This window comes from Micromys minutus (assembly GCF_963924665.1).
Source record: "Micromys minutus genome assembly, chromosome: 9".
In the NCBI taxonomy this organism is placed as follows: Eukaryota; Metazoa; Chordata; class Mammalia; order Rodentia; family Muridae; genus Micromys; species Micromys minutus.
The window spans coordinates 28495678-28513053 of NC_137978.1; the positions used below are offsets into that span (position 1 = coordinate 28495678).

The 17376-nt window shown below is 49.9% G+C and overlaps 1 protein-coding gene across 3 annotated transcripts in view; it reads left to right on the top strand.

Moving 5' to 3' along the window:
- TTC39A (tetratricopeptide repeat domain 39A) overlaps positions 1-17376 on the top strand; it is a gene marked incomplete at its 5' end in the record, with an annotated part of 50079 nt that overhangs the window by 9907 nt on the left and 22796 nt on the right. The window contains 2 exons of one of the 3 annotated variants that reach the window (XM_080921791.1): positions 3302-3388; positions 11567-11671. In XM_080921791.1, the coding sequence (XP_080777917.1) occupies positions 3351-3388; positions 11567-11671 (143 nt within the window). Of the gene's footprint in view, positions 1-3301; positions 3389-11285; positions 11330-11566; positions 11672-17376 lie in introns of those variants that run through there. The other 2 variants (XM_080921793.1, XM_080921792.1) reach the window with 2 other exon arrangements.

The window sequence follows — 17376 nt, forward strand, 5'->3', positions numbered from 1 at the left end:
GAGTATAGTGTGAATAGTGTATAGTGATCCTGAAGTATGGTGTGAATAAGGTATAGTGATCCTGAAGCATGGTGTGAATAGGGTATAGTGATCCTGAGGTGTGGTGTGAATAGTGTATAGTGATCCTGAAGTGTGGTGTGAATAGGGTATAGTGATCCTGAAGCGTGGTGTGAATAGTGTATAGTGATCCTGGAGTATAGTGTGAATAGTATATATTGATCCTGAAGTGTGGTGTGAATAGTATATATTAATCCTGAAGTGTGGTGTGAATAGTGTATAGTGATCCTGAAGCGTGGTGTGAATAGTGTATAGTGATCCTGAAGCGTGGTGTGAATAGTGTATAGTGATCCTGGAGTATAGTGTGAATAGTATATATTGATCCTGAAGTGTGGTGTGAATAGTGTATAGTGATCCTGAAGTGTGGTGTGAATAGTGTATAGTGATCCTGAAGTGAAGAAACCTAGTGGTCCTGGCCATGTGTTCTAGTGGGTTGTGGGGGAATGAGGAAGGAAAGCAGACCTGGCATCTCTCAGGCATGACAAGTCTGGAAAGAGGCTCTGCCTGGTGAGGAAGGGTCTGAGGTTTGGGAAGTTAGTCCTCAGCTTCAGTTGTTGGCTGAACATGGCGCTGTGCACATGATCCAAGCTGGGCCACCTGGTCTGGGAGGGAGAAGCAATGGTGAGCTAAAGTTGGTCCAGAACTCTGGGGGACCAGCCTTGGGAACGCCCCACTGACTCACTGGATGTCTGGCTCCAGCTTGAGGACCACCGTGGTGATGGGGAAGAGTTCTGACTCTGCTGCTGACCTTTGCCAGCTGTTTTCGCCTGTAAGATGAGGAGAAAAGCGGAGTCCACTCCCAGCACCGGCACGACCACTGTGCTGCAGGCCAGCCCCCTGCATCTCTGTGTGCACGAACTCTTGCTGCTCACAGAGAAGTGGGGCTATTCCATTTCCCTCTGCAGAAACTGAGGTTCGCAGAGTAGTTAAAATGGAAGTTGGGCAAGATTACCTTTGTGCACCGAGCAGCCTGTGTGGCTTGTAAGAGGCCTGTGACGTGAGTCAGCCATGGTAAGCAGATTCCCTCAGAGGGAGCGTGGACCTTCGTGAAGCCGGTGTTCACTGTCAGACATCCACAGGCGATGATCTGACTTTACCTACTTTGAGAGAGCTCCAAGAGAGTCACATACAGACATCTCTTCCTGCTCCTTTTCCATCACACACAGATAGTGTCACCCACAGGAGTTAGGGATGCTCACTGGAGATAAGAGATGAGAGGCCAGGACCCAGCCGGGGTCTTTCTGGGAGAGGTGACATCTGAATTGATGCAAGTTCTTAATAAAAACTGGCTCAATAGAATCAAAACTAATGCAACTTAGTGCTTCAGGACACTTATCCTCCTGGCCTCTTCTGATGCTCCAAGAAGACCCTGAATTTCCTACATTAGCAATCTGCCATGCCCACCTCGTCCCTGTGCTCCCTTTCATGCTTTCTGTCTGTTTCTGTCTCATATAACCTAGCCAGCTGAGAAGCCCTTAAATATCGAAGGGTGACTCTGAACTCCCGAGCCTTCTGCCTCTACCTCCCAAATGTTGATTAAGTGTGTAGTGTCCTGAATGACTGTCTTTTCTTTTGAAAAGAGGTCTCTCAATGATAAACTTCTGGCTCCATCCCTGGCTACAGGGATGAATTATTGGACCAAGAAGAAGTGTGTGTTCTAGGCAAAAGGAACAGCGTGTGCAAATGCCCGGGGACATGACTGTGTAGGACATATGGCAGGCTTCAGCCTCATCACATAGGACCAGTCTCTACACCGGTCTCTTCAGAATCAGTGAGTCCTTACCCACCCCTGTGCCTTTGTCTGTGCTGGTCCTTCATGGAGCAGACCTGCTTCCAACTTCATGAATACACATCTCAAGGCTCAGCTTCTGTCTGCTCCAGACAGACCCTCACCCCACATACACACATGCTCACCCTCGCCTGGATTCCTTATATAATAGTTGCGAGTACATGTCATTATGGTCAGATTCACATCGTTATCTTCAAACCCATATGTGAGGCTACCAAGGCTGGAGCAGTTTCCACATAGCAGTGTCTGGCCTCTGCTCACACAGGGTGGCGTAAGAATTCACATTCTGAGAAATGGCTCAGCAGTTAAGAGCATTGGCTGCTCTTCCAGAGGACGGGGGTTCAATTCCCAGCACCTACATGGTAGCTCATAATGTCTGTAACTGCAGCTCCAGGGGACCTGACACCTTTACACAGGTATAGCTGCAGGCAAAACTCTAATACACATAAAAATAATTTTAAAAGGAAGAAAAACAAGCAATTCACAGCCTTTCCTAGCAGCCTATCTTGATGTGAGCAGCAATACCCCAGACATTTCTCCCTATCCCTAATTTCAACTTGCCTGGCTCCTATGGGATGTGGTCCAAGTCCTTCCCACCATGGCTGTATTGCAGGCTGCTTTCTCTTGCTTCCTCTTCTGACATCCTGGAGCTCTGGGCCAATCCCTCCTCCAGTCCCTTGCCTTTGTAAAGGGACGGCTCTAATCTAATGGCAGCCACGTGTTCTGATGAGTCACAGGAGCATCTGGGGCCCAGAGGTAGTGGCCGGTTAACTCTGAATTGGCCAGGGCTCTCTGCTAGAAGATCATGTGGGCTTCTATCTGGGGATGGACCACTCACTCTGAGTGAGAGAAGAGGGGGCCAAAGGGAGAAGGGACTTTTAGAGTTAGGAGCGCTAAGTTCCTGCTTGCCACTTATTGGAGTGGCTCTACACAGGTCATGTGGACCCAAGCGCTCTGAGTTTTCGCATCTGGAAAATGGCAATTTTAGGGATTGTTTGACAAGACGAATGTGAGCTGCCTGCTAGCTATGCGTGCTAACGCACATGATTTCTGCCTTCTGGTCTCTTGCAAAACACTGGCCCCATTGGGCAAGTGGTTAAGAATGAATGTCCACGTCTGTCTGCAGAAACTAGGCTTTCTCGGCTGAGATGGCTCAGCAATGTGGCTGGACCGCGAGAGCTCAGGTGCGGGACCAGGAGCTGTGGCCTAGGGAAGGTGGAGAATTTCCCAGCCCGAGCGGGTGGAGGTGGCGGCAGCTCCCGATGCTGTCCGCTCCGAGGCTCCGCCGCGCCGACCTTGAGCGCCGGGGTCTCACCTGGCCAGCGCCAGGGGCCGGCGCTGCGCAGCGCGGGCGCGGCCATGGCCCCACTGCGCGGGTGGGCAGCCCGAGACCAGCCCGGCCCCGTCGCCTTCCCCGCCCCCCGGCGCGCCCCTCCCCGGCCGCCGCGTCGCTGGGATCCGGCCGCGGCACCTGGGCTGCGCCTGGCGTCCGGCGCGCACAGCGATGACCACGGCTAGCGGCCCGGGCGACCTGCCCGCGGGGTGAGTGGCGGAGGCCGCCTCCGGGCGCGGGCCATGCGGGGCGAATGCCGTGGGGCCCTCCCAGGAGGAGCCCCGGGACCGCACTGCGGCTCCAGCCGCTGCGCAGCCAGCAGCCCGCGCCCTGCTGCCTCCTGGGGACCCTGGCTCAGTCACAGGCCTTCTGGGTCCCAACTTTCTCTCCTCATGGAGTATAAAACCCGTGGGGTGGGCCTTATTATGATCACCCTTCTTTGCAGATGAGGAAACTAAGGCATAGATAGCTCTTAAGTGACTTTGATTATCCGGGAGGTTAAGAGTAGAAAGTGAGATTTGAACACAGCTCTGTCTGGTGACATCCCCTTTAGGGATATTTTGAATGTTAGAAGGACTCTAAGTGTGTGAGGGCCCGGGAGATTGGGTGTAGCAGGAACTGAGGTTGTCAAGGTGGGTGTTGTCACTATCAATATGGCTGTCTTGGCCAGTACCACCCCACGTCCTCCAAAGTCACAGTCAAACCCCCTAGATTGTCCCCTGGCACTGCCAGATGCTCTCTGGAGACACTCAGCAGCTCTGCTGCGCCTGGGGTTCAGTGCTTTGGGGCAATTGCTGGGATCTCTTGCTGGGATCCCAGGATGCTGGGTGGTTGCTGGGCTGAGATCCTGCTCAAGTGAGCTGGGAGGGGTGTCTATCTGCCCTACCTGGAGACTCAGACCGTTGATGATATTTGCCAAGGGCCTGAGGCCTGGCAGATGAATGGGGAGGAGAGAAGCCACCAGCCAGCGGGAAGCCTCCCCGGGGCCTATAAGTATAGTGTGGGTCAGAGAGTGAAAGCTCAGTGCTGGGACAGCATAACCTGGAGGGGTCACCTGTTAAGTTTTCCCTAATCGTTTTCTGTTGTATAACTTTGGTCAAGGCTTTTACCTCCCTGACTTCTGGTTCCTCCTTTGGAAAATACAGACAGGCTGGGCTGACTGTGCCCTTCCTGCTGAGGGTTGAAAGCTGGGCTCTCTAGCTTGGCTGGGTACTTTTCTGCACAGCCCTGTTGGAGCACCACCCTTCAGGACTAGAAGTTTTCAGAAGAAAAGGCAGACATGGAACAAGGCTTCCATCCACAAATCCAGACTTACTTTGGCTGAAAGCCAGACTCTTCCTTCTTGCCCATATACCATATCCTTACCTGAGCCCCTGGGTTCCTCTAACCCTGCTCCAAGCCTCCAGTAAGCACAAACAGAATCCCTGGGTATGCCTGCGAGGACCTGGTCTTTGTGGTCACACGGGTTCATTTGTCCAGTCCCCTGCTTCTAGTCAGTGCCATCCTTGTGGGGTTTGAGCAGAGGAAGACCAGAGTAGAACCCTAGACACTTCATCTCAGCAAACACTCAGGTCTTGTCTGGGTATAACTCTAAGAAAGTTTTATCTACTATATAACAATTAATAATTTCTTGGCAGGGTCTTTTGTAGCCAGGCTGCTGTTGCACTCTGGGTAGCCAAGGATGACCTTTGAACTCTGATGGTCCCATCTCTACCTCCCATCAGCTGGGACTGCAGGCATGTACCACCATGCCCAACTAAAAATGTGAAGTGTTTTTAAGGCTTCAGAAGAATACGGTAAATTCTAGGGCATTTTGATTTTTAAAGTATGTGTATAGAGAGAGTCCAGAAGAGGGCACCAGATCCCCTGTGGCTGGAATTATTATCAGTGAGGGTCCTGGGAACCAGACTCTGGCACGATCATTCTTAACCACTAAGCCATCTCTCCAGCCTCTGTGGTAAATAATAAAAAGGAGCCCTGCGTTCTTGCCACCCCGTGTTCCCACTGTGTGTTCCACATGCTCTGTCCTTCTTTTAAGAGAGAAGTCGTGTTAGCGAAAGCCCCTGGAAGCCCACCCCCACCCACCACCTTCCCTCTCCAGAGATAATTACCAGCCTGAGCCTTGAGTTTATTGTTTTCTGTTTTTATCCTCCTGGTGAGTATAGGAAAATCTAAAAACAATCCAGCTGGGGGGCAGTTTGTTCTTAACTTTCAAGTGTTCTGTAACGGGACCTGCAGCAGATGCCATTCTGTGGCTTACTTTTCTAAAAGTCAGGTTTCTGAGGTTTTGCCTCCTTGGGCCCACACAGCCTGGTCCTCCTCACCGACACCTGCTTCACCACCCTGTGTAAAGAATCCATATGTTTACTCATCCTTCTTGTTAAACTTGTGGGTGGTTTCCTGTGTCCTTCTATTCAAACAGAGTATTCCTGTAAGGTTGTCTTCTGTACATAAGACTGTACCTCTGTGGCCCCCCTGGTAGTTACAGTGTACACTCAAGCCTCCTCCTCCCTCTCTTCCTTCTTCCCTTCCCCCACCCCTCTCTTTCTTTTTGACAGGATCTCACTATGTTGACCTTGTCTGGCCTCAGATTCAAGCTCTTTCTTCCTCAGCCTTCCTCGGTGCTGGGACTGTAGGATTGAGCCACCAAGCCTGGCTTTTTCCATTCCTGCTTTAGTCCTGCTTGATGAGTGCGTGATGGGTAATGTGTAGCATTGGGAAGGAACAGCCAGTGACAGTTCCTGAGTACCCCACCTCAGTCTTCACAATCTCGGGCTGTAGGTACCAGTAAGCACATTGTACTGAGGAAATAGAGAACTTTCTCTAGGCTGGGCTTGGAGCTCAGCTGGCATGATGCTTGTCTAGCATGCACAGAGCCCCCCGGTTTGATCCCTTAACACCAAGTAACCTAGGCATGGTGGCACACCACCTGTAATTCCAGCGTGTTGGAGGTGACGGCAAGAGGGTTAGCAATTCAAGCTTATCCTTGGTTACATGGTGAGCTCCAGGTCAGCCTTAGATATAAGAGACCCAGTCCAGTCTCAAAGGACAAAACCAAAACACCTCTAGTAGGTGACCAAGTAACTGCTGGGCTGCAGTTTAGCCCAAGTCTGTCTGCTTTCAAAACTCTGAAAGGCCACGTCTTCTATGTATGGCTAAGGGCCACAGGCGTAGGGGGGCTTTGAATTAAATCTCTTAGACATATTTGAAACCTAGCAAGGTCAATCCAGAAGCTTGTCAATCCCTACAGATATGCACTGCATTCTTTGAGCTATAGTCCCCCACCCCCAAAGGGCAGAACAGAGATTAAAATCCAGGGATGGCTCCAGTCTGTCCCCCGAGTGACTTTCATTTCCTGGCTTGAGGCTGGGGTAAGAGGTTAACTGAGTCTGAGAGTCTCCCAGTCACCTTGTCCCCAGCCCTGTCCAAGAGACTTCAAAGTACCAGTACCCATGGCATAGGGAACCGGGGAGGCAAGGGAAGGAAAGCGGCTCCAGCGGCCGGGTAAGGCTCCTCCCCTCCAGCTTGCTCCTCCCCTCCAGCTTGCTCTTCCCCTCTAGCTTGCTTCTCCCCTCCAGCTTGCTCCTCCCCTCCAGCTTGCTCTTCCCCTCCAGCTTGCTCCTCCCCTCCAGCTTGCTCCTCCCCTCCAGCTTGCTTCTCACAGTGGCCTCCCTTGTGTGCACGTGTGTGAGTGTGAATGTGAACGGGACAGTTCTTTTCTACTGTACCTGGGACCCTGATGTAGGTCACTAGCTATGTTCCATCCAGCTCATTGCCTGCCCATCTCTGTCCCTTACCCATGCCTTAATGTCCTTAAGGATAGCAGAGGTCACTGTCACAAAAAAATTTCAGTCGAGCAGAACAAGGTACCTTGGAACAGAAAGGCCTGGGTAGCAAGAGACAGCCTGTGAGGACCTAGGTCCTCCTTCCTAGCTACGGCAGGGGAAACCTGGGGAAAGTCCTGTGCCTTGCTCCTGCAGAAAGCCCCTGGGGAGTCAGCTCCCAGCAGGGCTTACTCTCTTATCTGTCAAAGGTAGATAAGAACTCAGCTATGGGGATTGAGCAGAATAATTTAGATAAGCTAGATCTTAGTGGAGGGAGTGGCTGTCACTACCATTTGTCCCATAGAGCAAATGTTCCCAGTCTGCCTGGGCTCCCTGGCTACCATCCCCTGCCTCGTCCCTACACCCAGCAGGCTTTTCTGTAGCCTGTCTTCAGCCTGTCCAGTCCACAGTACCTGAGAACGACCTTGTGGCACTGCCAGCCCTCTCTCTGTACTGGGGTGTCTTTGGGCTTCTATGTCCACCTTGTGTCCAGTTGAGTTCTGTGTGGCTCAGATACCTTTCTTGAGTGTCCAGGCTGAGCTGGGGCCTCTTCAGCCCTGATGGTTTTTACAGTCACAGCCCTGTGAACTGTGTCAATTGCTCTGCCGGTTCTGGAGGAGTCAGAACACTGAGTGCCTCAAGGACAGGTTCTAGTCTGGGGCCATGCTGTTCCAGAGCCCAGACTAAACATGAGAGTATGGTAGGTGTGGTGGGAGGGAAGACAGAGGGAAATAGGGTTCAGGACTGTCTTTATTGAAAGGGTGGTCACTGTAGATGTAACTCACTTCTGTTAAGCCACAAAGGTGCTGGGGCCCCAGGGAAACAAGTTCATGTGTCTATATCACCTCTACCTAGGATACGATGAAAGCAGAAATGAGAGGCAGGCTTTTGCCTCTGCACTTGATGGATGTGAACCCCTTGATCCCTTGAGGTTGAGCCGATAAACACCTATATAAGCAGAAATTCAGGTTAGAACCCAACACTTGGGTCTGTGGTTTGGTCAAGTTACCTCACCTTTGTGCCTCTGTTTTCTCATCTGCAGTGGGTAGAACCCATATCACAAACATTTTGAAGGTACAAGTTAAGAATGTCACCGAGTACCCCTGGCACTTTGTTCCCTGCCTCCTGGTTAATTCAGACACAAAGATGAATGGGTTGGACACTTGTTGCTAGGCTGGACCTAAACACAGGAACAAGGAAGACAGACAGGCCAGACCTCAAGAGAAGAGGGCCAGCCAGCTTTGGGTTGGGCCTTTTATGACCAGGGAAAGGAAGAGGGTCTTTGCTCTCAGAGGCACCAGAAACCATGATGGATTTGAAGTGGTCCAGAGCTGTGCTTTCGGAAGATGCCTTAGCTATTAAGACAGAAGTTGAGAGAGTAGTGCTTCCAACAGACCTGGAGGCTGAGTGGGTCACTCCAGGCACCCTCTAAGATGACCCCCTGACCTTGGGGTCATCTTGGCCAGGTCCTCCCTGGCCATGGGAGCTGGAGTAACCGTGAAGCCTTGGCAGCCCAGTAGCTTTCAGACTCAGAAAGCTCCAGCCCCTCAAGGCAAGGGCAGACTGGATACAACCTCTCTTCCTCTGCCCTTAAGTGGGGGCTCTAGAGGGTCCAGTACCAGCAAAAACTAGGGGAGAGGTGGGAAAGAATTCCCTAAAAATGACAAATACTATTGGTTTTCTTGCAAAAGCTTCAGTTTTGGGTTTTTTTTTTTTTTTTTTTTTTTTTTTTTTTTTTTTTTTTTGCACACTACCTCAAGGACCTAGAATCTATAAAGTAAAATAATGAATTTTACAGCCTCAGGGTAGTGGTGCCCAGGAAACCTGGCCAAAGTCAACATGGTCCTTTCTGAAGGACCCTGGTCTGAAGGTCTAGGTCACTTTGGAAATACTCAAATGTGAGTTAGTGATAAAGGTATAAAGCACACAAGGGAAACAAGCCACCAAAAGTGACAGGCACCAGAAACAATAAATAGCCCAATTGTTTTCTCTGAGGATCTAAAATGCTAAAACGATTCATAATTAGTTGTATCTAAGAGGTATGAAGAAGTTGGAGCTGAATCTGAAACAATAAGCAGGGAACCAAATGCTGTCTAAAATAGCCAACCAAATCTGAAAGAAGAGTCGAGTGGAAACCAGTTTCAACCTGAAAAACACAGCAACCAGCAAATCTCAGCTGGAGGAGGAAGTAGTGAAAGGAAAAAGTCCTAAAAGGGCAGCCGAGGAGCTATGGCCAGTGAGTGGGTGTGTGCTAGGGCTGGGGGTGGGGGGTGTCGGGGTGGGGGTGTCGGGGTGGGGGCTGCCGGGGTGGGGGGGTGGGGCAAGAAGACTGACCTGAGCATTTGGGCCAGCTTGCTTGCTGTCTTCACCTCCCCCCTTTGATATTTGTTTATTTTATCTATATGAATGTCTTGCCGGCATGTATGTGTGTACACTGTGTGTGTGCCTGGTGCCTGCGCAGGTCAGAAGTGGGCTTATGCCTGGAAGGGGAGCTACGGATGGTGGGAGATGAGTCCTCTGTAAGGGCACCAAGTGTCTAAACCCGTGAGCCACCCACCTCCCCAGCCCCATCCATAATAAAATAATTCTGACAAATGCAATGTAAGAAGGAAAGAGACTATTCTGGGCTTACAGTTCTGCATCTGGGGAAAGTGGTAACAGGAGCAGGAAGTTGGCTACTCATATCAAACAGGAAAAAGAGCTGCACTATAAAGCCTCAGGGTGCGCCCCGTAGTGGCCCACTTCCCTTAGGAAAACCCCGCCTTCTTCCCTAATCAAGATAGCTGGCTGGGGACTGAATGTTCTTACAGAAGCCTATAGGGGACATTTCTCATTCAAACCACAATGACTACATAATAAATCCCTGTCTTAAAAGACAAACAAGGGTAGGCAAGAGGGCTCAGCAGTTGAAGGTGTTTGCTGCCAAACCTGGAGGTCTGAGTTCAGTTCCTGTGAGACACACGGTAGAAGGAAGACTTCTGACTCCCACAAGTTGTCAGTTGATCTCCACACATGCGCTGTGCCGTGTGTACACACATGTACCCCCCGCCCCAAAAAGGAACCAGACAAACCTATCCCAACTTCCTCCACTGCAAAGGCTGGTGTTACTGCAAGATGCATACTACAGGATACTTGGTGTATCTCTGTATCAACTTGGAAATGGTCTTTATTATTTAAAACACAAATACAAACAAACATCACCAATAAATGAGTGCAGACCCTAAGAGAGACAGGAGCGGGGCATCTTATGGGACATGAAATTTAGTGCTAAAGCGGCTGAGAGACTGGGTAGGAGGTCGCAAAAAAAAGAGAGGCGTTTCCTGTCAGACTCAGGTTACCATGGCAGCAGCTTGGTCCAGAGGTCCACGGGCGTGGAGGCAGGTGGGTGAGACATGTTTCAGAACTGGTGGGGTTTGGTGACGGAGCCCAGTGTGAGGGCTGGGTCAAAGATGGCTATCAGACTTCTGGCTGGAGAAACTGGGTGGAGATTGTTACTCATTAAAATGGCAGGGCTGAGAGGGAGCAGACGTGGGAGGGTGGGAGGATGCGCAGGAGGTACGCTCTGGATCCTCTCAGTTTGCCTGGGAAGATCTGCTGCTGGGCCGCAGGGAGTGTAGGAGGTGGAAACCTTTTCCTCGCTGTGGTTAGAGGATCAGGATTTTCTTCAGCTTGTCAAACTTCTACAGCAACCTTCTGTCAGGTGCATGCTTGTAATCCCAGCACTGAGGCAGGTGGATCTCTGTGAGTTTCAGGGTAGCCAGGGAGACCCTGTCTCAAAAACCTAAACAAAACAACACCAACCTCTCATGCGGTGCGGCCCCTGGAGAAGAGGCATTTTCAAAATGGAAAGTTGAGACCCAGGGAAGCCCCAGCCTTGTACTTCATTTATTCATTTACTCACTTCACTTATTCATTTACTCACTCATGTCTAGGAGCTTGTGTTGTGCCCTGAAGTGACAGAAGCAAGAGTCATATTTTCTTTTCAGATGCTTGTATTTTAGTGGAAGGAGACAGACAATAATTTAAATGTATAGGTAGGAGGCTAAGAGCTGTCAATAAACTTGAGGACCAGAAGAGGGCCAGGTATGCAGGAGATGTCATCAGGACAGTGATGAGTCTGGAAGGTTCTGGAATGCTCATACAGGACCACTGCCTCCCATGGCCCATTGTGATAGTCTCTGTTCTAGAGTGTAGGCCTGAGGTCAGTAACAACTTGGAGAAGACATAACCAGAGAGGAACAAAGTGGTTGGGCTGTGTCCCTAAGAGGGGCAGCAAAGCCCAATGGGTCAGAAGGGCCACAAGGACTCCTTTTACGATTGTAAAGGGTAAGAGCATTTATTCTTATGACTTCTTTGTTCCCCATCCTTAGCCCTGTCCCCATCCTGCCACTGAGTCTCAGGTGATACGGTCCCTCATTCCACCACTGGGCTCCCTGAGAGGTGGCTGTGAACCATCTGTGTCAGTATAGCATGAGCAGACCAGAGGAAGCCCACTTGGCAGGCTGACCAGGCCAGTGAGGCCAAAGTCTCCATTGTCAGGTACATGTCTGTCTCTTCCCTCAGGTCTCCTGTGAGCAGCCTCCATGAGGCCCTGGACCAATGCATGACAGCCCTGGACCTCTTCCTTACCAACCAGTTCTCAGAAGCACTCAGCTACCTCAAACCCAGGTAAACGTAAGTCCCCGAGGAGTGCACACACAGGGAGAGACATGGATTTGAGGAACCCCGTGAGAGCATTACACTTTTGGGTCACCATGACTCTCAAGAAGTCTCATCCACATTGCCCAGGCACCCCTCTTACAGCCTGTAAACAGTCAGGTGGTTTCCACAGTCACAGGGACCTGGTGATTTCCCATTCCCCTGGGGTGTCTGCTGTAAGCCTTGAGGACCATTCACTGAGCCCTTAGGTAGTGACGGGGGCTGCAATTTAAGGCATTCCTCCAATGTTTGCTGTTGGGTTGTTTGTTTAGTTTTTCTTTTAGGGGGTTAAATACAATTATTAAACACTCCTGAGCCTGGTTTTCTGGAGGTAGCTTAGGCACTGCCTGGATACACTTCCACAGCCTCAAATTCCCCCTTTCAGTTTGAGATCCTTAGCATTGGCCTCAGTGAGGATGGGGACCTAGAAGATGCAGATTAGGCCCTTTCTTTCTTATGTTTTTTTAATTGGATATTCTCTGTATTTACATTTCAAATGCTGTCCTCTTTTCCTCTACTTCCCTCCCCCTCCACTTGTTTCCATGAAAGTGCTCCCTCTCCCAAGTTTGTTTAGTTTTGAGACAGACAAGCCTCTGGCTTGAGAGCCTCCTACCTCCACCTCCCAAGGGCTGAGATCGCGATATGCACCACTGGACCTGACACACTGCTTCAAATAATGCGCACTTGGAGCTTTTCTTTCATCCCGACTTTTCAGTTTTTAAAACTGAAGTATAATTCAAATACCATAAAATCCACTTTTAACAAAAAATTTAGTGTGTGTGTATGTATGTATGTGTGTATGTATGTGGTGTGTGTGTATGGTGTGTGTGTATATGTGTTGTGTGTGTATGTAGTGTGTGTATGTAATGTGTGTATGGTGTGGTGTGTGGGGTGTGTGTGTATGTGGTATGTGTGTGTGTGTGTGGTGTGTGTGTATGTGGTGTGTGTGTGTGTGTGTGTGTGTGTGTGTGTGTGTGTGTATAGGTTAGAGAAAAATTCTAGGGAATCAGGTCTCTTCTGCCACCTTGTGGGATCTAGGGATTAAAAACTTGGGCTATCAGACCTATGTTCAGCTGAGCCCTCTCAGTGACCCAAAACTCAGTTTTTTTACTTTAAAAATCTGGTCTCTTAGTAGATAAGAATGTAGCTTTCAGTGATTGTGGTGGCACGAATTTTATAATTTCAGGACTTGGGCAGCAGAGGCAGGTGGATCTCCAGGAGTTCAAAGCCATCCTGGTCTTTACAGAGTCCTGGGACAGCCAGGTGACATAGGAAGAGTGTCCCTAAAAAAAAAGAATTTAGCTTTTTTACCCAGATATGACAGTGCACATCCTTAACCCAGTACTTGGGAGGTACAGATGGAAAGTTCAGAACTTCAGAGTCTCAAGGCCAGCTTGAGCTACATGGGATATTATCTTGAAAAACCAAAAATGAAACCAAAAGGATTTCGCTTTAGCTCTCTTACCCACCTGGTTCCTATGGCTTTTCTCATCTTCCTCTTACCATATTTGCAATATTTAACCAAATCACTAATCACAAACAAGCCACAGCTCTTGTCCTAAAGGGAACAAGAGAGTTTGTTCTGGAGCCATTTTGAATGACCATGTCAGGGAGCACAGGTTTAGGTTAGTAAAATGAAGGTGGGTACCTCAGAAAGGCCGGTACAGCAAGATGAGGGAGGCCTTATGCTAGTCTCTGGATGCTATCGTACGGCATACATGGCTTCTGGATTGGTGGAAGCTGATAGCTAAATTAATAGATTCCAAAAGGTTTTGTCTATTAATCACAGGATGTTAGTTCCAACATAGACTTGGGCAATTGAATGGCTGCTCTGGGGCTAGAACTAGCCTGATAGAAGGTAACTGGGCCCCAGGCCTCCAACATTGCAGTTTCTCCTCAGCTCTGCAATCCCAGTCGGAAGCAGGCACTGCTTCATTTCAGTTCTTCACACCCAGTGGTTATTGTTCATTGTCAAGAGGAGCTGTGTGTTACATGATGGTGTTTCCTTGCTGTTAGTGGTCTTGTTTCTTCATTTCCTAAGTTGCTGTCCTTCACACTTCGCCATTTGTAAACCCCCACAGGATGACACAAACCCGTTGCAAGTTCTCCCCAATGTTCAAACCCTGCTTGAAGGAGACTGGTCCTCCTGGCCTCGGCCAGCTCTCCCCTCCCTCCCCACCCGCTTCTGCCTCAGCTTTCTGTTCTCCTGTTGCCACCATTTTACCAGAGCATGCTTTCTAAAGGCTTCCCGACAAGGAGTTGCATAGGGTTTTTTGTTTTCTGTCAGAAGTTGGAAGACATCACTCAGCTTCTCCCCAGAAATGACTGTTGCCACTGTGCTAGATGGTTTTATGTCAACTTGACACAGCTAAGTCAGCCGAGAGGAGGGACTCTCAACTGAGAAAATGACCCTGCATGCAACCCTATAGAACATTTTTTTTTTTAATTAGCAACTGATGTGGGAGAGCCTAGTCCACTGTGAGTGGTGCCATCCCTGGGCTGGTGGTCCTGGGTTCTATAAGAAATTCTGCTGAAAAAGCATGAGGAGCAAGCCAGTAAGCAGCAAGCAGCACCCCTCCATGGCCTGCCTGTGTATCAGCCCCTGCCTTCAGGTTCCTGTCCTGTTTGAGTTCCCGCCCCAACTCCCTTCAGTGATGAGCAGTGATGTGGAAATGTAAGCCAAGTAAACTCTTTGCTGCTTAAGTTGCTTAGTGTTTTCTCCACAGCCACAGTAACCATGACTAAGACAGCTGGGTTCTAGTTCTTACCCCATGTGTGATCTTTTCTGTCTCAGAAATGTTTCAGATCTTCTCTTATTCCCGTGAGTATGCCCTACAGCAGTGGGCTGGGACAAAGGTCTCTTTCGTGCTGTAGTTTTGTAATCAAGTCTTTTTCCTTTTAAGAAGTTCCCTTAGTTTCCTGTTCCCTTTCCTTAAGCCAGGTGGTGGGTTTCCCGGGTTAGCCTGCTCTAAGCTTCTCATTCCCTCTCTTCTTTCCACTTTTAAAAGAATGTGTGTGTGAGTGAATGTGCATATGTGTGCTTGTGTGTGTGTGCTTGTGTATCTATATGTGATGTGTGTATAAATGTGCATTTGTGTGTTTGTATGTCTGTGCGTGAGTGTGCATGCTTTCATATATGTGTGCATATGCTTTTATGTGTGCTTGTGTGTACATGTATGTGCATATGTGTGCTTGTGTGTGTGCATATGTGTACATGTATGTGCATATGCGTGCTTGTGTGTGCCTATGTGCATGTGGCCACTGCACTCCTGTTTCGGTCAAAGGACAGCTTTCAGGAGTCAGTCCTCTTTTTCCATTGTGTAGATTCTGGGATTTGAACTCAGGTTGTCAGGCTTGGCTGCAGGTGCCCTTACATGCTGAGCCATCTTGCTGACCCCCACATGCTCCTCTGCCTTTTCCCACTGAGCATCACTAAGTCTTTCCCTTGATTTCTCTTCACGTCCACGATGCGGGGCTCATTTCCTAGCACTTATTGTTTCTCTGGATGCTCTTTTTTGGCCTTAATATCCTACATTTCTTTCTTTTTTCCACTTTTGTATATGTGTGCATGTGTGTGATGCACGTGTCAGTGTGTGCGTGAATGTGTGTGCAAATGCATGTGGAGGCCCAAGGTTGATGTTGGGATCATCCTTCAGCATTCTTCTACCTCACTGCTTGCTCTGGGGGTCCCTTGTCTCTACATCCTTGGGGTAGAGTTACAGGTGGGCCACCACAGCCACCTAGCATGTATGTGGCTTTCTGGGCATCCTCCAGTCTCCAAACTCAGACTGCAACCGCAACCACTGCGATGTCTTTCCAGCCCACCCTGCCCCACCCCTGCTCCTCCTGCTTTTTTATTTACTTACATTTTATGTGTATGGGTGTTTGCCTGCATGTACATCTATGTATCATGTGTGGCCATAGAAGAGGGCTTCAGATCCCCTGCAAGTGGAGTTAAGGAAGATTCTAAACCATCATGTGGGTGCTAGGAATCAAACCTAGACCCTTTGCAAGAGTCAGGGCTTTTGACTGCTGAGCCATCTCTCTAACCATCACCCCTCTTCTTACTTTTCATAGTAAGCATATGTAGCCCAGGCTGGCCTCAAACTTGAGGTCCTCCTATCTCAGCTTGCCCATTTCCAGGACTGTACCACCACACCTAGAACCCAGGATACCTGCTCCACTTCTAGAACAAACTGTCTCCCTATGTTTTTCAGACTGGGAGGTCGGTGACAAGCTCCCTGTATCTCACCTTAAGGCATCCAAAATTATCAAACGTCCCAGGGAAATAGGATTGCTTCCTGTCAACAACAAAGACGCTCCAGAAAAATGTCAGATTTTCTTCTACAGCGTGGATGGAGACAAAAGTGCCTCATCTCCTCCACTGAGGACCACGGAGCTAAAGCAGTGGTCAGCAGCAACGACAACACAGCCCCGGGGCCCACTTACAGCCAATGAAACTTCAGAGAAGCCTGGGTCCTATGTCATTTATGTTCCCATATTGTACACAGGTCTGCTTGGCGATCCTGACCCTAGCCAGGGGGTAGCATCCCTTCCGTGTGCCTTGGCCTTAACCAGGTTGACCACGTTCCCCTTCCTGGTTCTGCATCTGCTGTCTGGAAGCCACATCTCTGAAGGACACTGTCTGCACTGCTAGCTTATGATTCTCAGCACTCTGTCCCCAAGAACTGTCTAGAACACGAAGGCAGCTCCAAAAGTTTTTCCTGGTGAATAAAAGACCATGGCTTGTTAGTGGCAGAGCTTAGATCTAAATCTAGGCCCACCCTGTGCTGCAAGCTACATTCTGACTGCTAAGCTCTTCTGCGGCTGATGTAGTATGAATGGGCACCTTGCGTGGAAGGGCCTCGCATGGCTTCCTTCCGTACAGGAAGAGAGGCTAGGCTACCTGCTAGGCACAAGGGGCCAGGCAGTTCTGGGGAGACAAGGATAGGGATGTTGTTTCTGAACTTTAGCTGAGGCTTGACCCCCAGCTCAGGCACCACCTGTCTGCGGGTTCCTTGCTCAATGGCAGCTTGGGGGAGTGTGTAGTCCTGGCCTGGGGTTCCTGACTGAGCGCAGCAGAAGGTCAGAGGCTCAGGTGAGGAGGCCAGATACTGAGGCCCAGGCAGGGAAGGAGGGCTGCCAAGGATTTGACAAATTAGGTGCTGCTAGTGGAGAAGTGGGCCTTGAGACCGTCGTGTTTCAGCGATGGTCTTCCTGCACTCTCCCCAGACAGCTGGGCTGGGGCCTAGGGAGCATCTTTCACAGAGCTGGTTTCGGCTCAGGGGTTCAAGTGCCACATGTATACTTGGGGCTACACATCTAACTCTGGGCATTTGAATTTGGGGGGTTGCCATACCAGGTCACTATACTGAGCTATTCCTGTTATAGCATATTCTGTTTCCCACTCCAGGCCACTCCAGGTGGTGGGCTGGTGAGGGCCAGGATTCCTAGCCACAGGCACACATTGGGGCCTTGGGTCTCAGACTAGAAATTCCACTTTGTCTGCCAGCTGCCTGGGCAGGGCTCCTTCCTTCCCACCCAGCAGGTGTGGCTGGATGGGTAGGGCTGAGTCCTGGGGCTCAGGACTCACCGGAAGAACAGGAGAGAAGGGCTAGAGGGACCTTGGGAAGGGGCTGGGAGTGTTCTGAGGGGGTACTGTAGGTCCTTTTAGG